The 26,431-nt window shown below is 40.5% G+C and overlaps 1 protein-coding gene across 1 annotated transcript in view; it reads left to right on the top strand.

Annotated features, from left to right (window-relative positions):
• The window catches only part of MPZL1 (myelin protein zero like 1), a 33,240-nt gene extending 7,832 nt beyond the window's left edge, over positions 1-25,408 (top strand). Inside the window, 5 exon segments of the mRNA XM_032219789.1 lie at positions 2,337-2,497; positions 8,805-9,018; positions 13,713-13,845; positions 18,808-18,913; positions 24,086-25,408. Of these exon segments, the coding sequence (XP_032075680.1) occupies positions 2,337-2,497; positions 8,805-9,018; positions 13,713-13,845; positions 18,808-18,913; positions 24,086-24,187 (716 nt within the window). The 3' untranslated portion in view covers positions 24,188-25,408.
• The last annotated feature ends 1,023 nt before the right edge of the window (positions 25,409-26,431 follow it).

Here is a 26,431-nt window from a genome sequence, read left to right as displayed (position 1 = left end):
CAATTTTTTGCATGCTTTTTTCGCCCTCCCCAGGCTTCAGGGGCTTTATAGGAGCCTTGGGAGGGCGAAAACAGCCTCCCCCGCCCCCAGAAGTCCTCCGGAGGCTTCAGGGACCTCCAGGAGGCTTCCCTGAAGCCTCCGGAGCAGTCAAAATAACCCTCTGAGCAAACCAGAGGTCCGTTCCCAAACTTCCAGTTTGCCTGTAGGGCCATTTTGTTGCGCTCCGGAGGCTTCAGAGAAGCTCATGAAGCCTCCGGAGGGCCTCCGGAGGGTGGGGAGAGGCTCTTTTCGCCCTCCCCAGGCTCCTATAAAATCTCTGGAGCATGGGGAGGGCGAAAATGGCTTTAAAAAAGGGTGAATTCAGCTGGCTAGCGCGGACATGCATGCTGGCCAGCTGACAAGGCAGTGCCTCGTGTGCCCTGACAAATGGCCCATAGGTTCGCCATCACTGACCTAGAGGTTTTGGAAAAAACTTGGTGGTGGTAACCTATTCTGAAAGACAGTTGATGGGTCAGCTAATTGGACAAGAACAAATGTTCCACTTATATTTAAAAAGTGCAAATTTGTTTTTGTAGATTTTGGAATGTTGTTCCAGATTTAATCAAAGCATAATACTCAAAGGATTTTAGTATTATGTATCTAGGAAACTTTGTGCATCACAAGCTGAACTTGAGCTACCAGAGTGATGCATCTGCTGTGTATGCCTAGCATCTCATAGCAAATGTAGTCTTAGAAATAATAAAAATAAAGTAGCCAAGAGCAAGATAAATCATTCTTTTCTTTCTGTTCTGCATTGATCAAATTGAATATAGAACATTGTGTCCAATAATAGGCTCCAGATTTTAGAAACGACATCAACAACATAGAGTTTGGCCAGAAGAAAGCAATTAACATGATAAGAGGTCTGGAAGGATCCGCTATAAGGAATGGGTAGAGGGTATTAGCTATGATTAGCTTACAGAAGTCTATATGTGGCATGATGCCTGTCCTCAGATATTTGTCAAGCTGTCTGGAAGAAAACCGGAAGAGAAATAGTGGGGTTAAATAACAAGGAAATGTGTTTTGGTTGAATATTTTAAAAAATCCTAACCATAATGGTTCTTCAGCGATGATATGGAATTACTTGGGACTAGGGAGATAGTGGAGGCTTTTCTGCTGCAGGTGTTTAAACAGAAGCTGGATGGCCATCTGTTGAGGATGGAATAATAATGGATAAACAGGTGGCTGGGCCAAATTACATTTTAAGATTTTTTCCAGTACTTGTTATTATTTACAGGTAATTCTTGCTTAACAATGATAATTGAGATTGGCATTTTTGTTGCTAAGTGATATAGTCATAAATGCAATTCTGGCAGTCCCTATCATTAAGCAGGGATGCTGCTATAGCCAGAACTTTGAGGCCTGGGGTTAAGTAACATTTGTTCAGCATCATTGCATCTTCAAACAATCATTGGACAAGTAGTTAAGGACTACCTGTAACTGAATATCCCATGATATTTGAATTATTATGCCAATTCTAGATTGAAAAACATGTTTACAGTTCATGCAAAAGATTAAGTGCCACCAGTCAAATTATATATTTTCCTAAATCAACAGAACCAAAGTTAAATACAGCATCCTTCTCTGTCTTTGAGTGTATTTTTCTAATTATGTACAGTTGTTTACACTTTTAAAATTAACAACAGTGAAAAGTGGTAAAAAATGATACAAGTTCAATGTTTTAACAGCCAGATAAAAAACAGTTGTTAACTTATTACACAGTAAGAAAATAAACCACCAATATCTATAAGCCCTTTATTAATTCTAAATTAAGAAGTAGGCAGGGAATAGAATAATGCATCTATATAGCGTAGTACATTAACTTCATTAAATGCTTGCACACTTATGTAGAGAACACTTAGCTTTATAATATTAAGTATAGAGAAAAACATTTTGTCATTCTGCACTTTAGAATCGGAAGTGGTGGTTCTTATATCAAATGGGGAGCAGAAGAGGGGAGTAATATTGTCTTCTGTCTTTAAATTAGGCTTGCTGGGAAATGAAATTAGGTGTCTGCATAATAAAGATGAAAAATTCTGAAATAATGTATTGTATTGAATTTCTCTCCTGAGAGTCCACAGAAAGTCTGGTGTGCATATGACAGCAAATTGTAATATTGCAGCCATACTTTATACAAAATAAAAAACCAACCAACCACATGATGGCTTAATGAGATAAGTGAAACTGATTTTTTACTCAATCTCTTTGATTTAATAGATTCTTGAATCTTCTTTTGGAGAGTGCTAATATTTATGAAGGATCTGGTATTCCAATTCTTGTAATGTTGTTCTTGATAGTCCAGGTTTCAGCTGTGGAGGTATACACGCCGACAGACTTTCCTGTGGAGAATGGGACTGAGGCAAAGCTTCCATGCACTTTTACTTCCACAGAAGTGATCAGCAGTTCAGCTTCTGTCACCTGGAGTTTCCAAGGCGAGGGATCAACATCTCCTGTCTCGGTAAGATATTGTTTGCAAAAGAAAATCATAAGAAGTAAAAAGTCCTGCCTAATCTTGCATTGCTCTCTATACTACTGAAAGCCAGATTGTTTTCCGGTAGACTTGAGGGCGGAGCGACTACTGGGATTTCTCACTGCCTGATTGGTCCAAAAGACTGAGGGAAATCTTTTTAACCTCCTCCTTTCCCTGTGGCTCCCAGTTCCTCTCAGTCTTTTGGTCCAAGCACTGTCTTTGTGGTTCCAGAAAGAGTGAGTAAATTTTAGTATTTGTTCGGATTTGATGTATTAGCTACTTTAAATTCTAAATTTCTGAGTTACTATCTTGCAGGGACAGGGTCCTCCATCCCGCAGCAAGCCGAGGGAGGGCTAATTGGATTCTTGCCCTCTTCTCGTGAGTTTCTGGAGCTCTGTCTGCTCCCTGGAACTGCGGGGGTGTCAGGCTCTGTTTCTGCAGCTCCGCGGGAAGGGCTGCCAGATAGAAGTGCCGATCAGGCTGCGGATGGCTTAATTTAACACTGGGAAGCCGTGCATGGGCAAAACAAGCCACGGCAAGCTTTTCAAGCCACGGCGGAAGAAAAAAAGGACGATTTGAAGTGCGTGGAAATCTCCGGTGGCCATTTCAGAAGCACGCATGTGGAGGTGGCCATTTTGGAAGCGCGCATGTGGAGGCAGCAATTTTCTGGCCCGGAATCGTTGGCTTGCATTGCGGTCGAGTCGGGCCGGAAAGCTTCAGCCTCAGCAGCCCACTAATTGTTCCCGCAAGGCCCTTGCACCAGCTGATGGCTCTAGGCGAGACATCAGCGGACACGTGAGTGGCACCAATGGCGGAGAGCAGGCAGTCCACTTCACGGCCCCCAGGGAGTGCCCTAATTGGAGCCGAGGAGGAAGCCATGGTTGGGCTGAGGACAAGGGCAGCTGCAGCCAAGCCTTCAGCAGCCCAACGACCTTCCAGAGCCAGCCAGAGGGATGAAAACCAGTGACAGAAGGCCCTGGAGAAGAGGATTGCTAGGGCAGAACAACAGGCCCAGGCCAACAAGCCTTCTTCTCCGGACAGATCCAGATCTCCTCTGAGGCCTGAATCCCACCAATCGGCCTGCCCCTCAGGAGGTTTAGCCCTTCTTCTCCCTCTAGGCACGCAGGCAATCTGGGTTGGGAATTTCCCCATCCCCTCCTGCCTCTCCTCAAAGGCCCAGGGTGGAGGTCAGGGATCCATTGGAAGGTTCATCCTGGGATTTCCTCTCCCCCTACACCCTGGCTCCACAGTGTCTTGCCCCAGGACACTCGGAGGATGAATTTGAGGATCTGGAGCTGCTCCCTGAGAGCATCAAGAGACTTATTTCCTTAGCCATTTCCAGGGGAATTGTTTCTGCAGTTTCCTTAAGGGAAAGTCATTCTTCTAGGGAGCCTAGGTCCCAGGTTTCTCATCAGGCTAGGAGCTCCTCAGACTTTAGACATCAGACGTCTAGGCCTCCTTCACCCTCAGTAGTCAGTGAAGGCTCAGTGTTAGGGGATGACACCTATCAGGACATGGGATTTTCAGAGGATGAAGAGATTGTCCTCCCGGATTCCCGGCCTTCCCAAATCTCTTTACTCATCCAATGTTTAAAACCTTGTTAAACAAAGCTAGGAAGACCATTAAGGTCGGTACAGGTGACCCTGCCATTCCTCTACCCAGAGACCCTAATTTGGTCATGTTCTCCAATACAGTGACCATCAAGGAGGAGGTCCCTGCTCCTCCCCTTTTTCTGGAGGTGGAAAAGAATCAGTGGGCTCGCCCTTCCATCTTTCCTAACCCAGGGAGCAACGACCGCCGCTTCAACAACATGGAGCAGGCCTTCTCCCAGGTGCTTCAGTTGCCTAATGTAGACACCCCAGTAGCCACCCTAGCCAACGCCTCATCCAAAGTGTCATGGGATGTGGCTGATAAATTGAAGCCAGAGGACAAGCGGGCGGAGCTTACATTATGTAAGAATTTCAATGCCTCGGCATGGGCCATAAAGTCCACTACAGCTACCTCTTATTTCAACCCGATCAGCAGTCATGTGGCTCCGCCAGTTGCAAGACTGCATTTCTCTTCAGGATGAGCGACTTCACCAAGATATCACAAAGATAATTGCTGTCATGCAGTTTTCGGTGGCTGCCACCCTTGATGCTGTGAAGTACTCATCCTGAGGTCTAGCTACCTCGGTGACTTCCAGGCAGTTGTTATGGTTACATAATTGGCAAATGGATAACAAGTCCAAGTGGAGCCTGCCAGCTGCCCCTTACACTGGGACTAATCTCTTTGGTGAATCCTTAGATCCAATTCTCATAGAGAACAAAGACAAAAAGAAAGTCTTGCCTACCAATACCAAGAACTGTCCGTCCTCATTTTGTAGACAGTAATTCAGGGCCCCTGAACAAGAGAATCAGCACCAGAGATACATCCCTCATAGATCCAATAGGCAGTTCTAGAGGCCCTACTACCAGGACAGGGGTAGGTACTGGGGTCAGTCCAGGAGGCCCTTTCGTGGAGGGAGCGGCCCTTTCATGGAGGGAGGGCCGCCCCTTCTGCAAAGAGAAATGACTCCAATGTGGGGTTTCGCGGATCAGTGGGACCGAGTGACATCAGACGCCTGGGTAAAGACCATGGTCAGGAACGGCCTCAATCTAGAATTCCTCTCCATGACCCTGACCTTCTTCAGAACCTTTCCACCATCCTGGGACCCAGAACGCTGTCGTCTGATGTCCCTAGCCATACAACATCTGCTGGACATCCAGGCGGTAGAGCCAGTTCCGCGGATGGAATGAGGGTTGGATCACTACTCCAACCTATTCGTCTTTCCAAAGACCTTGGGGGGGGGGGGCTGGAGGGCGATACTGGACCTCAAGCACCTCAGTCGTTATCTGGTATACAGGCACTTCAAGATGTCATCCCTCAGGTCCATTCTTCAGGGAATCAGGCAGGGGGATTACCTAATATTAGTGGACTTGACAGAAGCCTACCTCCACACCCCATCTTCCCTGCCCATCGCAGGTTCCTGCATTTTCCCCAAAACTGGCTCCATTTTCAATACAAGGCCCTCCCCTTCAGGTTAGCTTCAGCCCCACGCACATTCACGAAGGTCCTAGTGGCATTGGTGGCTTATCTCTGCTCTGTCCCGGTGAGACTACAATGCTATCTCAACGACGTGCTCGTGCAAGCCCACTCTCAGGCCTGGGCTGTCCACGACCTCAAACTCACCATTCGGACTCTATAGGCCCTGGGGTTTTCTGTCAACTTCCCAAAAGTCATCTCTCGCCCTCTACGAAGATCTTATACCTGGGGCTGGGGGTGGTGATAGACTCCATGGAGGGAACGGTTTGACTATCCTCAGAGCGGCTCATCAGTCTTCAAGCCTTGGCAAGGCAGGTGAGCACAAAGCGGTCAGTTTCCATCCTGACCTTGGCCCGCCTATTGGGCAAGATGGTGTCATGCATAGGGATTGTCCCCTGGGCACGGCTTCATTCCCGGACCCTGCAGTGGGCCTTCATCCTGTTCCAGCGGAAACATATGAGCAACTGTCCGCGACTCATCTATCTACCAGCAGACGTGTGCCTATCCCTGCGTTGGTGGCTGTCCCCAGCTCTTCAATGCGGATTGGAGTTCGGGGAGCCGGATCGAGTGACCATCACTACAGACACGAGCCTGTTTGGTTGGAGGGCCCTCATGGACTCCAAGATGGCGCAGGGCTGTTGGATCCGGTCGGACCTTCGCCACAATATAAACTGGCTAGAATTGAAGGCTGCCCGGCTGGCCCTCCAACTGCTCAAGAGTTTGATAGAGGGCCATCATGTCCTTCTATTGACAGACAATGTGGCCACAAAGGCCCACATAAACTGTCAAGGGGGGACTCATTCCAGAGCCCTTTGGCTGGAGGCATTGAAACTCGGCTCCTGGGGAGAGAGACATCTTGCGTCAGTGGTGGTGGAGCACATCTCGGGCACGGCCAACCACCAGACTGATTGGTTGAGCTGCGTGACTGTGGACCACGGGGAGTGGCAGATTTTATCTGAACTCTTCCAGAAGATTTGCCAGAGGTTCGGCAACCCGTTGGTGGACTTGTTTGTGACTCCAACAAATGCCCAGCTCCCAAGATTCTTCTCTCGATTCCTGACCCTGGCCGCAGAAGGAACAAACGCTCTCTGGAGCAGATGGCCTCCGGACCTATTGTATGCATTTCCCCCCGCTCCCTCTGATACTGGGGACACTGAGGAAGATAGTGGTAGAGAGGGCGGACATCATTCTGATAGCACCTTATTGGCCCAAACGGCCTTGGTTTGTGGACCTCGTCCAGCTCTCCGTCTCTCCCCCATGGAGGATTCCTTGGGAGGAGCTCTCCCTGCGCCAGGGGGTCTTGATTCACCCAGAGCCCCAGTGACTCCACCTGACCGCCTGGTGCTTGAGCGGAACCTCCTGAGAAGTGCCAACTTGTGCTCCCAAGTTATAGTGACCATTGAGGTGTCTAGACACCCCTCCACCACACGGATATATAATTCCACATGGGCAGCACTTGTTAAGTGGTACAGCCCACTCAGGATTTGTCTAACTGAGGCTTTGGTCGCTCAAATTCTGGACTTCCTGCAAAAAGCTCTGGATGGGGGTCTCTCACAACACTTTGTGGCATCAGGTAGCCGCCCTGCCCTCAGTTCTGCCAGGGGACGATTATTCGTCTCTAGCCCACCATTCCCTGGTCAAGAGATTTCTGAGGAAAGCCACTAATTTATGTCCCCCTCCCGTCCATAGGTTCCCAACTTGGGGCCTGCCCCTTGTTCTTAGGGCCTTGATGAGGACTCCCTTTGAGCCCTTGTGCACTGTCCACCTTAGATTCCTATCCCTCAAGGTGGCATTCCTTGTAGCCATGACTTCTGCCAGGCACCTTTCCGAGTTGGGGGTTTTGTCATCTAAGGATGACTTCTGTCAATTTCACTAAGATAGAGTGGTCCTACGATTGGACCCTACCTTTCTCCCTAAGGTCAATTTGCCCTTCTACCAGGCGCAGGAGTTCATCCTTCCCAATTTCTGTCCAGCTCCCTCCCATGAGAAGGAGCACCTTTGGCACCGGCTGGACATTCGTCGTGATTTGCGCATTTATCTCCGACGCACGTCTTCCTTCCGTAGGCCTGAGGCCCTCTTTATTTCATTTCAGCCTGGTTTCCTCTGCCACCATTTGCAAGTGGTTATGACAGGGCATCTCTATGGCCTGCGAGTCCTCAGGCCGTCCCCCATTCGGGGATCATGGTCCACTCCACACAGTGTGCTGCTTCTACAGCAGCGTGGGCCACAAGGAGTCCTTTCGAAGACATTTGTCGGGTGGCTACTTGGTCGTCCCCGACTCTGCCACTACTGGCTGGGATGCCTTTGCATCGGCCGAGGCGTCCTTTGGGCGTAGGATACTACGCCCCTCCCCCAAATCTTAGTTTCCCCTTCAGGGACTGAGCTTGGGTATGTCCCAGAAGTTGCCCCTCCCTTGAATCTACTGGAAAAAGAACGTTGGTCCTTATCTGAACGTTTCTTGTCGGTAGATGAGATGGAGGGGTGACATCCCCCCTAGTTAGACGTAGGTGATAGTCAGTCGAGGGGAGGGGCAGGGGGGTGGTATTCTCTTGCTGTTGTCTGTTTTCTTGGTAGTTTGCTCTGGTCATGCGACTTCAAGGAACTGGGAGTCACAGGGAAAGAAGGAGGTTAAAAAGATTTCCCTCAGCCTTTTGGACCAATCAGACTGTGAGAATATCCCAGGAGTTGCCCCTCCCTCTCGTCTACCAAAAAGAAACATTCAGGTAAGGACCAACGTTCTTTCCCTTGAAATGCTGGAGAAGATATTAATTGTATTTTGCACCAAAATTGGTTGTCACCAGAACCTTGCTTAGATGAGGAAATGTTTTAACCCACGTCACATGCTTGGTTGGATATCTTTTTATCTTGACATGATTGGAAAAATAATAAACTGACACCAGAATGAAATCATGTAATAGTAATAGTATTAATAATATTATCAGTACATTATTTTGAGAAAAAAAAAACAGAATTGAGGAAAGTTGGGTAGAGCAATATACCTGAGCTCCTGAAATTAGTTTAAAACTTTAAAAACTCTTGTGATATTATATGTTAAATGTTTCTCTTCAACTTGTTTTAAAACCAGCTTTACAGGCTCTCAAGTAGAATATTATCTTTGTCACTCTTGCACTGGTTTGAAATTTATGTATTGTATTGTTTGTTAAGATTTGTTAAGACAATAGTTGGAAAACAAGTTTTTAATACAGCATAATGTTTGTATTTTTGATTATAGTTCTTCTATTATTCCAATGGACAAGCATATCCTGGAAAGAGTACACAATTTGATGACAGAAGCAACTGGGCTGGAGACCTTAACAAGAAAGATGCATCAATCACTATAGCAAACATGCAATTTCAAGACAATGGAACCTATATCTGTGATGTTAAAAACCCTCCAGATATAGTTGTTACACCAGGAAAAATCAAAGTCAGGGTTATGGAGAAAGGTATAGTAATAATTGGATGGAATGAAAAATTAATTAATGAGTGATGGAGAAGCTCTGCATAAATTGCATTCTTTCTCTAAAATTGCTTTATGTAACAATGCGCTGAAGCAAGTACTTGTTTGCCATTCTGGATTTTATTCCATTATTTTATTCTGAACAGTGGAGAAGAAATTTCGCCAGCATTTTATTGTATTAAAGGTCATGGAATAACTTAAAATGAGTTAATGGCAAAAGCCAAAATTCTGTATTCATCTGTGATTTTTGGAATAAATTACAAAAACTTTCAGCTCCCAACATAGCTTAATAATTTAAATTTTAAAAAGTACAAAATGGTCTTTTCAAAAGTTAGATTAAATTTGTTGCCAGCAAAGATTCAATTTCTCAAAGATTTTGTCCTGTAATAGTATTGTGATATTTGAAGAGTTTTTTTTCCAGAATATTTATCTGGTGCATTTTAAAAAGTGTGTCTGAACATGTTAAAATTTCACCTAGAAAATCCTAAGATTAGAGTAGCAACAGCTAAGTTTTTAACCTTGTCTAACTAAAGACAAGGTCTTTAGTAACATATCAATAAGATTGAATTTGTTTGATGTAATACTTATAAATCATTTTATTTGTTAAATTGTTTTATTTAATGCTAAATTTTAGATTATGTTTGTACTTTGCTATTTGGATCTTTTGGGCATAAATAAAGCTATATATAACTTTACCAAGAAAAATCAACAAACTTCAGAGGTTCTAATCAGTGCTTCCCAAATCTAGGTAAATTATCCAAAATCGGTAAAAAAAATTCTTTGAGTAATGGCATATAAACCTATTGCCCAACACATTTACATTGAGTTAAATATTGCCTAAAATATGAATTTCCCTAAAGTATTCCTATTAAGACAATCAATGAAATTACCAATGGTACCATATTTTTTGGAATATAAGACACACTTTCCCTCCTTCTAAAAGAGGGTGAAATTTTGGGTGTGTCTTATACATAGAATGTAGCCTAACCCTTCGGCCTCTGCACGTCCTTTCAAACGGAGCTTCTGGAGGCTGCAAACTGAGCCTCTCAAACGGAGGGTGAAAAAGCAAGTCGCAGAAGCCAAAATGGCAACCCGGAACAGCTACTGCTTTGTCGGACTGGTTCCATGCTTTGAATGTTGTACTGCAATGTACCCTGCAATGATCAGCTGCATTTTTGAAGCTGTGTATCTGCCCCAACGAGGCGTGTGCGAGAGTAGTGAGTGCTTACGTGCACATGCTCACAATCAGTAAACTTGCTAAAGTTCACCTCTGGGAACAGCTGATTGGGAGTATTCTGGGAGGCTGATCCACCCGCCAATCAGCTGCTTGTCCTGAATCAGGCTAATGTTCTGATGCTGACCAGGCTGTTTGCTAAGGACACTAGCCTGATAATTTGGATGGATGCTGGTAGGCAGAGGCAGATTTTTTTTCTTATTTTCCTCCCCAAAAACTGAGGTGCATCTTATACTCCAGAGCGTCTTATACTCCGAAAAATACAGGTAATTTGTTAAAATGATGTAAATATCATTAAGTGATACTGTTTTCATAATATAAGTAGTCCCCGAGTTGTGAGTATTCATTCAGTGACCACTGATTGCAGGGGTTTATGTTCAGTCCTCAAAGTGTGATAAGACTTTCTGATAAGCAGTTTGTGTAATGAAGAAAAAGCCATGGGAAGCACGGATCTAAATATTGCTTTATCTAAAAGAAGAGTCACTGGATGGTGTGAGAGATTCTTTATGTGGAGAATCCTAAAGTATAGTTAATCTTATATAGCAAAAAACATATTCATAGAAAAGATTTACATTTTCAACTCTGAGGTTCTTATTGCTTCATGTTGTTCTCTGGTATACCTAAAATTATTTCCTGGTATATCTAACTATCTGCCAAACTCAGGTTAGCTAGCAAGGGGCAAATTGTCACTTTGAAATTTTCATTCCTAAGGAGTAAGTCTAAACATTCTATTACATGAACTAATTGTTTTCCTGCAAACGTGAGACACTTATATTGTCCATTTAAAGAGCTAGTAAATAACAAAATATAAAATATACCATTTTCTGATAAAAGTCCACTAAGCCCTCCCTTCAAAAGTTATGCTTCCAGTCTTCCATTTAAGTTGGGTTGCCGTTTCCACCATCAGCCAAGATTGCAAGCACTTTTGAAAAAAGAATTCCATTATGGAGCAATATTAAAATACGTTTCTGTGTAAATAAGTTTCAGAAACAAAAAGTAACATGGCATTTTTAGCAGTTTTAAAAGACAACAATGTGATGCTGTGGTAGCATTTACATTTATTTCAGACAGTGAAAGAAGGCAAAAAAGGATCAGGCATCCTTAACATGACATAAATTGATAAGTAAGACACATGGTAATGCAATGATAAGCCTATTCAATATATCTTGGACTTTTAAAAGTGAATTTTAATAAACTCAGAAAATGAAAAAAGATAGGATTGAGCTTATGAATGATAAGAAATCTCTATAACTTCCCAAGATCAGATGAATTGCACTTGGAGTATTGAAGGAATATCTTCTGATGGCCAAACCTTATAAGTATTCTTCAGAAATTCTGGATAATGGGCAAGGTGCTAGCTGCTGGAAAAATAAAGTACCTTAAAATGGGAATTGGGGAGAGAAATAATCTAGAGAACATAGAAAAGTCATTCTGACATTTTAAAAATAGGAAAAGTCTAGAGCAGGTTCCTAATGTGCTGTCCCGCTCACATACTGTAACCCGACAAATGCACGCCTGACAATAGCGCAGCGTCAAAACCGCGGCGATAAAACCGTGACATTAACAGTGCGCCCACAAAGGAGCACCGACAAAAGAGCGCCGACAGAAGCGCGATTAGGGTTAAGGTAAGAGTTAGGGTGAGGGTAAGGGTTAAGGTTAGGGTTAGGGTTAGGTTTAGAGCGCGCTTCTGTCGGAGCGCTGTTGTCGGCGCGCTTCTGCGCTCATTCGTCGGCGCCATTTCGAACTCGCGGTTTTATTGCCGTGGTTTCATTGGCACGCTTTTGTTTACCGTGCATTTGTCGGTGAACCCTCACATACACATACACACCTCACAGTGTTAAGAGTCTTTATAAAGGTTTCCATGCCTGTATTAGTATTCCCCAGCAATTCTGTGTTCCAGCATCAGCTCACTCCCAATGAGTTCAGCAGACTACTAAAAAAAAAAGCCAGCACTAGTCCACTAGGTGAAGGCAAGTCCCCAAGGCAAAGTCAAGTACACAGGGCAAGGGAAGTCCAGAAGGCAAAGGCAAGTACACACCAGGCAAAGGTAAGTCCATATGGCAAAGGCAAGGCCACAAGGCAAAGGCAATTCCATAGTTGAAGAGGCACGATCCAAAGTTCAAGGCAACAACACACAACAAGGAAATGAACACATTCCCAGCATAGTTTCACTCCCCTTGCTGAACTAAACTGTTTCCTGGTGCAGCCCATAACGAGGGACGAGGCTGCCTCCTCACAAGTAGCCTGGCTGGTCTTTGTGCCTACCTCCTCTCAGCCCTACATGGTCTCGGATCTAGAGGAGAAAGCAGGTCATCTTCACCTCCATCGACCAGCTGCAGCTGTGTGTCCTCTCCACGCAAAGCTTCTGGGCTTCCCAGCTGCAGTTGTGCCACTCCTGCCTCTAGCTAAGCCAGCTGCTTGTCTGGTTCCTCCCCTGTGCTCAGCCCCTCCACTGCTGGCTTGCAGTCCTTGTTTTCCACCCCTCCTGACATGCCCGGGACGAGCTCATCCTCCTCTGAATTAGCATCCAAAGAGGTATCTGGGGAAGCATCTGGGGGAGTCATCACACCTAAAGAGATTGTTTTCTAGGTGGTATAAGATTGGTCTGAAGGCCACATGAATGGTAACATGAATTTGTTAAGAAAGTTTACTAAATTGATCTTATTCCAGATTAAGGAATAATTAATCTGAAATAAGATTTGTCGGATTCATAACCTTTTCAGTAAATTACAAAAATGCTACAATAAAACATAATTTTATTTTAGTAAAACCTTTTACAAAGTACTTTATGGCATTCTGATGAGCAAGTTAGTGTACGGATGTCATTACAGTTAAGCATATATGTAGTTGAAAATCATACTTGGAGAACACTATCAATGGTTCTTCCTCACAGTGGAATAAATACCAGTTGGAGTAAATTACTACATAGTCTTGGGCCCTGTACAATTCAAGCTTTTTATTTATGGCTTGGAGGAAGAGATGGAGAGAATGCTTATTAAATTGCAGGAATTAGAAAATAAAGTAGGATATTTTAAAATAATCCAAAAATAAAATTCAAAATTACCACAATGTGTGAGATAAATATGCTAAGAGAATTAAATATTAAAAGAGACAAATATAAAGTTATTTTTTAAAAAAAATCAAATGCGCAGTAATACAGTTGGGGACATATGGTAATAATGCTTGTGAAAAGTATTAGTTGATTACAAACTGAATCTGAGTTGGTTGTTAGTTGTGGGGTTTTTTTAAAACATAAAGGTAGGAGGCATCCTGTATAACATATCAATGGTTTTCACTTCATGTTTAATAAGTAAAAAGTATTTTTAAAAAGCATACTGATAATATAGATGTATCCACAATTCAATTAAAAATTTGAATGGAATAATGTGTGATCAGTTTTAACAAGATATAATAACTGAAATGAAAGTATTTTTTTCTCTCCTCAGGTAACTTGTATGTATTTCCTCTTACCCTTGTGTTAGGGGCAACCGGTGTTGGCATTCTAGTTTTAGTTTTCGTCATCATACTTATTGTGTGTGTTATGATCAGAAAGAAGAATTCCAAAAAGCATTATTCTGGGTAAGGTACTATACTTGTTTCTTTAGATATGCAAGGGTGGAGGGGATGGAATATGAACAGTTTGAACCATGAATTTGTGCATTTATATTTTGGATTAAATTACTGGGACAGCTAGAAACCACATCCTTCTGGGCTCATAAATTATCAACTTCATGGTATACATATATTTGTATGTTGCTCCTCTTTGTGAGCATAGGTCCATTAAGTTTAGTATCCTTGGAAAGTAGCCTAAAACTGCCCCCTTGCAACTGTCAGAATAAAGGAGGTTGTGTCACTAGCAGGTTACATTCTGGATGGCACAACTTTTTTCTCTTAAAATTGGGGGTATGGCTGCCAATTCCTTTTACAACAGTCCGCTTTCCATAGCTTTCCAATCTTGGCTTTGGGAAAACTGCCCTTTTCTTATTTTCACTGGCTTTACCATATGCATGACTTCTTTTTGTTCCTGTTGCACTCATGATGCCTCCTGTAATTTGGCTTTAAGGAACTTCTATTAGACAATATCTTCAATGTGGATTATTTGCCATGAACAATTGGTTGATGGGCTTCTTTGAACTGGTGGTGACATTTACTTTGCTTTATCACTTAATTCCAACAGAAATGCAGCCCTGGTACACAAAATATTGCACATAACAATTCTTTCAGGATCAATCATTTCATGGCCTGACTTCTTGCTTTTGTAGATCCAGTAAATATTATTCATGTAGTGCTGAAAAATCAATTTGTACTGGGTGTACGTAATTGGCATCTTTTTTGTAACCTTCTTTTCAGCTGCAGAATTTAGAAAGTGCTGCAGTAGATGTCAGTGGTAAGGTTGAATGAGTGCAGTGAATTGGCTGTATAAGCTCTGGCTCAGTGTGGAAAGCTTAATTTCCCTTGTGCATGTACTGTTTGTGTAACACTTGAATACTGATCTGCACCCAGGATGCCATATCTTAATATGAATAATAATTTTTCATCAAGTGTATTATTTCTGAAGGTTTGGGACTATCTTTGTATAAAATTATTGCTCTTTTGTGGTTGCCTCCATGCAACAAACATTAACATTGATTTCATTGACTATACTGTATTTCTGATGGTTACTAAGTGGTGGGATGTCTATTCTAGTAATGACAAATAAGAATTTATGTGCGTGCGCACATACACACATATAATATGATATTTAATTTCTAAATAAACTAACACTAGAGCTGTAACTGATTGAGACAGGTGGTAATTTCTTGCATGGCAGTATCACAATGTCTATTTTTCTTTGATCCCCCCCACCCTATTACTGCTTTGGTATGCTGGGATTGGATCCTGCTTTTTATCTTCCTTTCCTTACAGAGATCCTGATATAGATGCAAGACTGGGAATGTAACAGGGCTGGGTCATCTCTTCCAGTCCCACTATATATCATGGTAACTAATCATGCCAGTAGTTCTTTGGTACTTCATGTCCATATGTGTATACATTTCTGCCTCCCTTGCTTACTATCCTGCTAACATACTTCCAACACTTATGCTGAATTTCTGTTTTGTGGACTGTTGGTGAAGGGGCAGCATATCTCATCTGTTGTTTGCATTTTGTTGTCTCATTTCTTCAGTTTTGGCAACAAGGCTATGTACCTTCAGAAGCAGCTAATTCAGAGCATGCATGAATTGAATATTTGGACTATACTATGAGGGAAAAAAAAGACTGCTGTCATTAAAAAAAAATATGCACCTGAAAATATTTTATGCACAAACTGTGAATTCAGTATTATTAACTGGTTCAGTGCAGAGTTGCACATTCTCTTAGAATAGATTCAAGATGCTTATTTGTCCTTTGACCGTTATGTGCTGGGGTTGAGTCTCAATATGAATGTCCATTGGCTAGCTCTTACGTATGTTTTCTCAGTAATGTGTTTCTTATATTGCTTTATATCTCATATCTGCCTTTTGAATGTTCAGTATTTATGTTCGATAACAAAATTGATTAGTGGAGAGCTGCTTTCTGCTTAATAATAGCATTGTCATCTTTTCATTGTCACACTTGCATATGCTTTTAAGTGATGCTTAAAATTTTTGAATCTTTTAAAATTATCAATATTTGGTCTCAATATGACCTAAAACATGATTTTGTTTTCCACACGTCCTAAAACTAAATAAAGAGAACTCAATTAAACAAATGAGTCAAAAACATACTTGTTCATTTATTCATTGAGGAAAATGACTCAAAGCTTCATATTTATGTGTGGCAAAAGTTGCTGAATTTCTAGGATGTTCATTTGAAGGGAAAATTAGATATTTCAATAAATGGGATGATAATCAGAGGTACATGTGTAGGGGCCTGTCCTTATTTAAAGAATAGAATTCTGGATAATCACAATCAAAATCTAAGCTTCCCAACACAGGCATGTAGAAGTGTCCCTTTGCTTGAACAAGGAGGTTTCTGTGGACCTCCAACAAAACAGTTGCTGATGCTCACCAAAGTGGAAAAGGTTACAAATCTGTTTTCAAAGAGCTTTGATTCCATCAGTTTACTGTCGGGTAGATTGTATGCAAACGGAAACAATTGAACACCATTGTTACCCTCCCTAGGAATAGTCAACAAATCAAGATTACACCAAGAACAAGGTGTGTTATGCTCTGAGGGGGCTCAAAGGAGTCCAGGGTAATATATAAGGAATGTAAGGCTTTCTTAAATTAGCAAATGTCAGTGTTTGTGAGCGTGACCCGTCAAAAGCCCGGACGACAAAAGCGCGATCGACAAAATCGCGCCTTTGACGTCATCACAGCGTGATGAAAAAGATCGAAAAATTCAAATAAAAATTAATAAAAATTAAATTAAAGCAAGCCGATTCACATAAAGGTAAGGGTTAGGTTTAGGGTTAGGGTTAGGGTTAGGTTAAGGGTTAGGGTTAGCTTTAGAGCGTTAGCGTTAGGGTTAGGTTAAGGGTTAGCGTTACGTTTTTCGTTACTTTAACGGTTAGGTTTAGGTTTAGGTTTAGGGTTAGGTTAAGGGTTAGGGTTAGGGTTAGGTTTAGGGTTAGGTTTGGGGGGCTTAGGGTAAGGTTTTCGCTTTATTTTTACATTTTTCGAACTTTTTCGTCGCGCTGTGATGACGTCACAGCGCGCTTTTGTCGAGTGCGATTTTGTCCTACGCGCTTTTGTGGTGGAACCGTTTGTGAGACCACTATCAGTAGATTATTGAACAATGGCAAGATTGCAAGAAGAAATAAAGAGCCATGGATACAAGATGGGCGGTAAATAAAATGTATAAATAGATAGATAGATAGATAGATAGATAGATAGATAGATAGATAGATAGATAGATAGATAGATAGCTAAATAGATAAATAAATAATAAGAAAGTCAGTACTTCCCCAAAAGAACATTGCTGCTCATGTACAGTTTGCAAAAGACCACATGAATAAGGTGGGCAGCTACTGCAAGAATATAGTGTGGATGGATGAGGAATAGAATGTTTTGGCTTGAATGAAGGCAAATGCTGCAATCTAGAAAACAACTTTACCCCATCTAGGAAACATGGTAGCAGCAGTATCATGGTTTGAGCTTGTTTTGCTGCCTCTAAACTAGGACAGCTTGCCATCATTGATGGAACTATGAATTTTGAATTGTACCAGCAAATTCTATAGGAAAAGGTCAGGGTATCTGTGAACTGTAGTTCCAGAGAAAGTGGATCACGCAGCAAGACAATAACCCAAATGCAAAGTGATACCACCAAAGAATGTTTAAACAGGACAAAGTTAATGTTTAGAATGACCAGGTCAAAGTTTTGACCTTAATTTTATAGAAATGCTGAGGAAGAACCTAAAGTGGGCAGCTGATGCAAGGAATGAGAAGTTACATAATTGGAAATGAAACAGTGGAAAAGTTGCTTATGTACGAATTTTTATATATGGAGGAATGGACTAAAATTCCTCCAAGCTGATGTGCAAGACTGCTTAAAAGTTTCAAGAAACTTTTAGTTGCAATTATTGCCTTCCAAGGGAGATACACTGGTTACTGAAAGATTCCTATACCTTTCCCATAAAATAAGTAGCTTGAAATTATTTTCCTCAATGAAAAAAGAAAAAATAAGACATTTTTAATCTATTTGCTTAATTGGGTTCTCTTTAACTAGTTTTAGGATATGTGTGGAGAAAATAATGTTTTAGATCATATTGATGCAGAAATATTGAAAATTCAAAAGGGTTCACAATTTTTTAAGCATCACTATGTTTGTTATTTAGGAAAAAACCAATCTAGATTAGATTTCCGCAATATGATAACTATAGATACTTTGGGTATACTTCCCATCAGCAGCTATTGACCAAAACATTTGTAGATCTTATGCTGATATTTTGGAAAAGAGTTAATGGAATTTATATTGATATTTTTAGAGCCAAGCTAGGTATTTCCCAGCAGCAAATTTTATATAGAAAAGTCACTTCCAGATAATGTACTACTGTTAACCCTATGTTATCTGGTAGAGTTGGCAGGTCTAGATTCCATTTTTTAAGGTTGGTCAATTCAGGAGATGCTGGAAATTGTCTATCTTTGGGTAGCATCTTTTCTTCAGAGATGAAATCCTTTTTTCCCTACCCTGATATTATTTAGATGAGCTCTTACAATCTAACTCTTTTCCCAAGGCCAGGGCTAGAGTGAGCGGTAGGACCCTTGTTAGTTGTTTTAATTTGTGAAATGATGGTGGTTTTCTCCAGTAGGTCCCTTTGTATTTTTAATTGTGTGGATTGTTTAGTTTAAATGTGATATATTTTATACCACACAGAGTCATAATGGAGTTGAGTGGCGAAAATGTAGTCATGACTGATCTGAGCAAGTATAAAGCAAGGATGTATGTGTTGTCTGTCATTCACTGAGGTCACTCTATTTGGCCTATTGCCACCTCATCTTGCCATCACTTGCTTTTGTTTTGTTTTGTTTTGGCTTTGCTTCTTGAATGTTATTCTGCAAAATCTGCTTGCCACCTCATCAGCTGCAGTACCTCTGAGAGCTTGATGTCTCCAGTTAAGCAGGCTCCACGGAAGTCCCCCTCCGACACAGAGGTTTTGGTAAACAGCGGGCCCATCCGATCTCATCAGGTAAATGGTATCATACTCTGACTCGGAGATTACCTAGTGACTGGAAAGGCGGTGTTTTTGTTAAGGGGAGGAAGGGATAATTCATCACTGAAACACATACATGGAAAATATGTGGAAAAATTCCTGCTGTAATGGAATCTACGGTGAGAAATGTAGCTATCTTTTAGCTATTATTTTTATTGGTTTAGTTTACTTTAGATTATTGTCATTGTACCTCGTACAACTAAATTAAATGCCATCTTCAGTGTACATTATAACTATAAAAAATAAAACAAAAAGACATCCTTCACATTCTACACAATTGAACTTAAAACCTGATATTGCATTAATATTGCACTATACAGTAGAATTCGGTATAGTTACTACCCTAGGATAGAAGCTGTTTTCCAGCCTATTTATCCTTGTTTTTATTATCCTGTACCATCTACCAGATGGTAATAATTAAAAAAAAATGGTGCCCAGGATGAGATGGATTTTTAAGAATGTTTTGAAATTTCTTAAGGCAGCAGGAGCTATAAAGCTCTTCCAAAGAGGGGAGAGAACAACCAATGATCCTCTGGGCAATGACCTTAACCCTCTGGAGTGCTGTCCTATCTGCCACTGTGCAATTGGCAAACCATACACAGGTGCAGTAAGTTAAAATATTCTCTATGGTGCAGCAACAGTTTTTCATTCAGTTGTTGTGATATACTTGCTGTCTTTGGCAATGCTAAACTACTGAAGGACTATTAATCTTAATAAATGATGAGTTTCTGTAATTACTAAATATAGTCTACCTTCATGGCCTAGAGATTTGATTCATAAAATCTAGAGGATTGTGTAAATAGCTGTTCCATAGTAGTGTCTTAATTTCTTTCAGCTGTGATTATATGCCTTTGAGAATATTAAGTATTTAATTTTTTTAGATATATATAGTATTGTAGGCATTATTATTCTTAATCTTCGCCATTAGTGTTGGGTCAACACTACTGTTTAAGAGTGTAACTTGGAAAGAGATCTAGGGACTTTGGAATCAGGTATAGAGCAGAAGGTAGTAAGACTGACTTGAAGTGGGGAAATAAATAATCTCTTTTTTTCTACAGTGAATCATTTTTGTTGGATGGAAAGACATAATAGAAATTGTATTGATCAGAAACAGTTTACTTTTTCAAATCTGTTCAAAGTTACCTATCTTAGTAGAAAGTCATAGACTTTGTGATATTATTTGAGATCCTTAAGTAAGGAATAAAATCTCATCAAACATTTATGAAGTTTTTTGGAAAAATGAGAAATTTATATACATGGAGTTATTACTTATTGATAGTTTGATATTGTAATGTAAATTTATGTTCTAACTAACTTACACAGTTCCACATGATATTTTCAGTGGTTGCAGATTACTATTAGTAGTCTTGACTGTAAATCCAGAAATTAGCTGACAAGATTTTGTTAATTGCTAGAATATAGTAGGGGAAGGAAACAAATGGTAGTATTTGTATGATGAGTTCCAAAGAAATAGTGTCAACCATTTACCAACGTGGAATTTCTTGTCAGTTATGAATACCAGATGAGTCAGTACTTAAATATAGACCTGGATTATGAGCTCCTTAAAAGGAATAATGGTATTGATGACATGTTGGTTTGTTTTGCTGCCTGGCAATACTAATGGATGAAGTTGACTTGGTTTTGGAGGCTATTCGTCTTAATTTTATAATTTAGTTGTAATAGTAAAGGAGGCACAGTGGCCTAGCAGTTAAGACACTGGGCTTGTCTACCAGAAGATTGGCAGTTTGAAACCCAAGCACTCTGTGACAAGATGAACTCCCCTTATTTGCCCCAGCTTCTGCCAACTTAGCAGTTTGAAAGCACAGGTACCACTTCGGTGGGAAGGTAACAGCATTCTGTATGTCTTTGGCATATACTCATGCTGGCCACATGACCATGGAAATATCTTTGGACAATGCTGACTCTCAGCTAAGAAAAGAGATGACACCACCCCCTTGAGCAGTGGTTCTCAACCTGTGGGTCACGACCCTTTTGGGGGGGTCGAACAACCCTTTCACAGGGGTCACCTAAGACCATCAGAAAACACATATTTTTCGATGGTCTTAGGAACTGAGACACCGTTCCTCTATAGTTGGGTGTCACCACAACATGAGGAACTGTATTAAAGAGTCATGGCATTGGAAAGGTTGAGAACCACTGCCCTAGAGTCAGACACGACTGGACAAGGCAAAACCTACAGTGCCACAGTAGTGAATTGGTAGAAGTAAAGGTAGGTTGTATTTATGTAGTAGTGTACCACTATTACACTAAATAAGTAATTAGTAGTTATACCACTACTACAATGTACTCTATTGTACATATGTCAATTTAGACAAAGATTATGATAAAGTGCTTACATTTGTGCTATGGAATTTAATTAAAAATACAGAGGTTTGACCTCTATTAGATATTGTTCAAACATACCTCACATAATTCATAGTCGGGATGAGCCAAGGTGGCGCAGTGGTTAAATGCAGCACTGCAGGCTACTGCTAGATCAGCAGTTCAGCGGTTCAAATCCCACCGGCTCAGGGTTGACTCAGCCTTCCATCCTTCCGAGGTGGGTAAAATGAGGACCCAGATTGTTGGGGGCAATATGCTGACTCTCTGTAAACCGCTTAGAGAGGGCTGAAAGCCCTATGAAGCGGTATATAAGTCTACTGCTATTGCTATTGCTATAGTTCAAACTGTGTGTTGCTTTGTGTCTATTTCCCAGTTGTGGCTTGCATTTGAACACATCTCATGTCTGAGAACATTGTATGAATACAAAAATACATTCAGCCAGGCATCTTACAATAGAGTTGTTATATCTACTCAGACAGACTGTATGGCAACCTACAATTAATGATTTATTAAATTGTTGCCAACTTGATATTCACTGGATTTTTGCAGCCCATATGGAATCCCTATTCTACAGACTATTTTTATGTTCCTTTAATAGAGACATCAAAGAAGCTGTAATGAATTAAATCAAAAGAAATAGAAATAATATTTTTTCTTAATATCAGCACAGACTCGAGTGCCCGGGATCAGGGCACCATTGATTTGTTTTGGAAATTTAGAATCAGAAGTGCTTTCTTTTGGAACCCTTAGAAGTATATTTGAATATGTAGCATTTATCCCTTGATTTCTATCTGTTTTTCTATACTTAAAATGCTACCAGAAGTTCTGGCAATGAATTAAAACACATCAAATTTAGAATTGGAATACAGTTATTTTATAATACTTTATTTTCAGGCAGTCATCTTTGTGGGCACCAGAATGTAACTTTCTATAGGAACTTGTATGGCTGTTGTTAGAATAAGGAGGGGTTTAAAATAAATATTCAGTATATATACTGAAGAAGACAGGGGGGGGGGAAACTTCACCAGCTTAATACTGGACCTTCAAAGTAACAGCTTGTGCATTACTTATCCACAGTCTCCTGGTATCCTATTTACTTCCTAAATATTTAGTCTTAAAGTTGATTAACATTGCTTGTTCTGAAAGCAGAAACTTGTTGCCCAGGTTTGATTTCAGACAGCATGTCTGAAAACAGCCTTCATTAGATTCATTCCATCTTCAGCTAGATTCATCAGGTTTGCCCTTTTGTCCTTATCAATAAAGTTGTCTGAACCATAATTTCTCACAATTGTGCATGTTCAACTGGTATATAGTACTCATTTTCCTTTTCCTTTGTTCATCTGTAGAATGCTTGATCATTTTAAATGTGATAATTAATCATGTTCTCTGCTTTCTAGGTCTAATACTGATCTGGTTGGTTATCTGGGTTCCTAAATGTGAAATGGATAAATTAGAAGACAATATCTCAGTTATATAGCACTTTCCAGATAGTGCTTCTATATGCTAAAATATTTTCCCCATAATTTCTGTTGAGAAGCAAATATATCTGACCAGTATAGCTTTCTACTTGAAACTTTTTAGGCGACATGTATGTTTCCTTTTTTTCCTGAAATGCAATTATCCTGGCATACTTCTCCATATGTATGCTTTTCTCCTGAGATTTATCTCGCAATATTTATTAGTTACCTAGCCTAAGATATATGAGTATTTTAAAGTGATTGAAATGTGATTGTCCTTTCCAAGGATTGACATAAATTCAAATAGTTTATTCAAATGAAATTCAAATAATTGACATAAAATGATTGCAGATTACTACTTTTTGCAGCAAATTACTATTTATATAGCTGATTACAGTTGGAAATTTCTGCAGGAGACTATTTAGTTCCCCTGATCAACTCTCCTTGCTAGAAAATAGTTACATGAATCCCCTACAGTATTTGTAGTACCTAGAAAAAACATGTTAAATAATAAAACTTGCACATAAAAGAAACAACTTCTTTTTAAAATGACAGTTACATTATGGGGAAAATAAAATCTTCTTCTTTCCCCCACACTTCTTTGCAGTTAACATATACCATATTCATTCTTCCCAATTTTTTTTCTTCTTATAAAATGCTTCCTTATCTGCACTGTCAATCCATTAAACGAAACTCTTTGATTTGTATCCTAAAGAACTGGAATTGTTAAGTCCTATTCAATAACGCTAATACTTGTAATTAAGCTATCACTTAAAGGTTGAGGAGACTTATTCTGAAAGTTATTGTAATGAATATAATTTTGTACTCCGAATATTGTCAAGAAAGATTCACAGAGTTGTAAAATGTAAATGCCTAGGAATTATTTTTTAGCAACTTGCTCCGTTGGTTTTCCATATACTTCCTTTTCTTGAATTATAAATGCCACCTATAAAAATACATGTAATCTGTGATGGTAAGTGTGTTGAAAAGTGGAATCTTGTGAATAAGCTGATTTAGCAGGGCTGTGATTATTTGATATACTTTTGAAGAAATGATTATTCTCTGCACTGTGTTTGACTATGTTGCCACATAAACTACAAAAGATCTTATCTCCCCAAAGCATGAAAGACAGAGAACAATAAGCCATTTGCTGTGAATTTTATATTCGTTTATGCCAACAGATCAATGGTTACAGGAATAATCTACATAATTAGTATGATTTCTAAGACTGGATTTCAAAAAGAGGAAATAAAATTCCTTGTTTTCATCTGCATGTGAGCTTGAGTTTTCACTAGCCACTGATAGTATAATTAAACGTTTATACCATGTTTATTTTTTCTGATTTCAGGGACCAGTAATTTATGCACAATTAGATCACTCTGGAGGGCGTTACAGTGATAGAATCAACAAATCAGAATCTGTGGTCTATGCTGATATTCGGAAGAATTGAGGAAATTACAATTTATCCAAAGCTTAACAGAATTTCAAACTGGAATCACTTGAAGAAAATTGACCCAGAAAACTCATATGTGGCCTTTGATGCCTAGGCTAAGACCAATGCATGTGCATACAGAGAGAAAGAGATTATATATGAACTGTGTGTAAATAGTCTATTTAATCATACAGAAATGAGAACAATGTTGCATGTTAAAATATGATGATAATTCTGCTTATAAATGGCCAATAGTTCATTATATATTTAGGAAAAGAGGAAAAAACAAACATTCATGTTACACCTTTAGGCAGCTTGTCAATGTCATATGGGAAAACTGGAAATACTTGGATATTCTAACGGAGTTGGTACTTTTTATGTTACTTTTGAAATGGATACAATAACTATTCTGCATGATTTCTCTTAGTTAATATTTTTGCATTTTTTACAGATCTAAGTTTTCATACAACTTATGTCTTCTTCCACTCTAATGCCCTCCTTTTCCAGGAGAAGTAATATTTACCTGCTTTAGTTTCAATCTAATGGAAGGCAAAATTTGGTCTTCGAGGAATTTACAGGCAGTCTCTCATAAACAAACTTTGAGACATATAAAAGTTTTAATCAAGTAATTTTTATAGTGCAACATTAACAAATATCTTGAGATGATTTCATGGCTCTTTTCTGGTTTCAGCAACAAAGATGAAACTCAGTTACCTCTTTGAGCAAAATAGGGTGCTAATTTTGATGTGCCTTTCTATAATCTATAAATCTCTTTACAATAGTCTACTTCTAAAAGTTACAAAAGGCTGGTCGGTGTTGCAGTTGCAAAAACAAATGGCTACAATTTAATCTTTTATGGCATTTCATGAAAGGTACCCATATGTTGGGACAGTTTTACTGCCATTAGTTCTTAAATCTCGTTCAAATTTACTTTGAAACTTAAATAGCTATGCTCCTCTACTGTGGAAGAAGTCTGTTCCGCTGCCTTTCATCTTTATGATGTAATTCCTATCATCTCTGAATCTGCTCGCCCTCCCTCCCTCCCTCCCTCCCTCCCTCCACCTCAGTGTTTCAGGTACACTGGTGCTATTATTGATTTCTTCTGAAGTACTTTACATGTCTACAATATCTGCTCATATGGTTGTTCAGCTTTCTACATGAAAAATAAGTTTAAGTGTTCTTTTAAAAAATGCAGCATTGAAACAAGAGCTGGCAAATATTAAATTGCTAGTCTGTGCAGCACACAAGAAGTGTTTTCTGTTACATATGTGTGAGTGTGAGGGAAAGACGCAGGAGCCATGGAATCAGAGAGTAAGATGTTTATTTGAAGATGACAAGCGATTCAAAACGTCCCTGCAACTGTCAGGGTATTTATACTCGAGCCCAAAGCAACTGTCAAATGACCAGCCAATCAGAGAGCTGGTAACAGGGAACATTTGCATATATAACACTCCTTCCCCCCAGTTATTTGCATACTCAACACTCCTCTAACATTTGCATATATAACACTCCTTCCCCCCCAGTTATTTGCTTTGTGTGCAAAGAAAGTCCAAGCCTGTTGGTAACTTTGGTTTTTGGAGGCAGGTTGGTGTCCTCGTGCTTCAGCTTCCCGTCCAGCGCCAGGCCTCGCTTCTCCCGGTTGTTGGTCAGCAGTGGAGTCAGCGTGTAAACCTTGCAGAAGGTGGAGCTGGGAGGCAGGCAGCTTTGTAAGGCAGGTGGCCTTGGGAGGTAGGCAGCTTTGTAATGCAGGTGGAGCAGCGGAGGCTCCAGGCAGCAGCAGATGCAGACAGTTTGTATTATGCAGATAGAAAGCCGTGAGGAGATGGATGGCAGCAGCGGCTGCAGACAGGCAGGCAGTTCCAGCCGAGGTTGGCCTTTGCGGTCTTTGGCTCGTCCTTGGAGTTGGCGTGGCTCATCCTTCAAGTTGGCGTAGATGGAAGGCTTCACGGTGGCTACTGCTGCTGCTGAGTGCATGCTGGCCATTAGTTCTCCGTTGTGACTTATGTGTCTGATTTTCGCGTTGTTTTCCAGGCTCTGCGGAATCGCGATCCCATCCTCGTCGCCAGTTTTAAATATGTTGTGAGGGAAAGAAGCAGGAGCCATGGAATCAGAGAGTAAGATGTTTATTGCGAGATGACAGCGATTCAAAACGTCCCTGCAACTGTCAGGGTATTTATACTCGAGCCAAAGCAACTGTCAAATGACCAGCCAATCAGAGAGCTGGTAACAGGGAACATTTGCATATATAACATTTTCTATCTA

Source organism: Thamnophis elegans, chromosome 6 (genome assembly GCF_009769535.1).
Source record: "Thamnophis elegans isolate rThaEle1 chromosome 6, rThaEle1.pri, whole genome shotgun sequence".
Lineage (NCBI taxonomy): Eukaryota > Metazoa > Chordata > Lepidosauria > Squamata > Colubridae > Thamnophis > Thamnophis elegans.
Note: the sequence above shows the minus strand (reverse complement) of the source record. Positions and strands in the feature narration are given on the sequence as shown.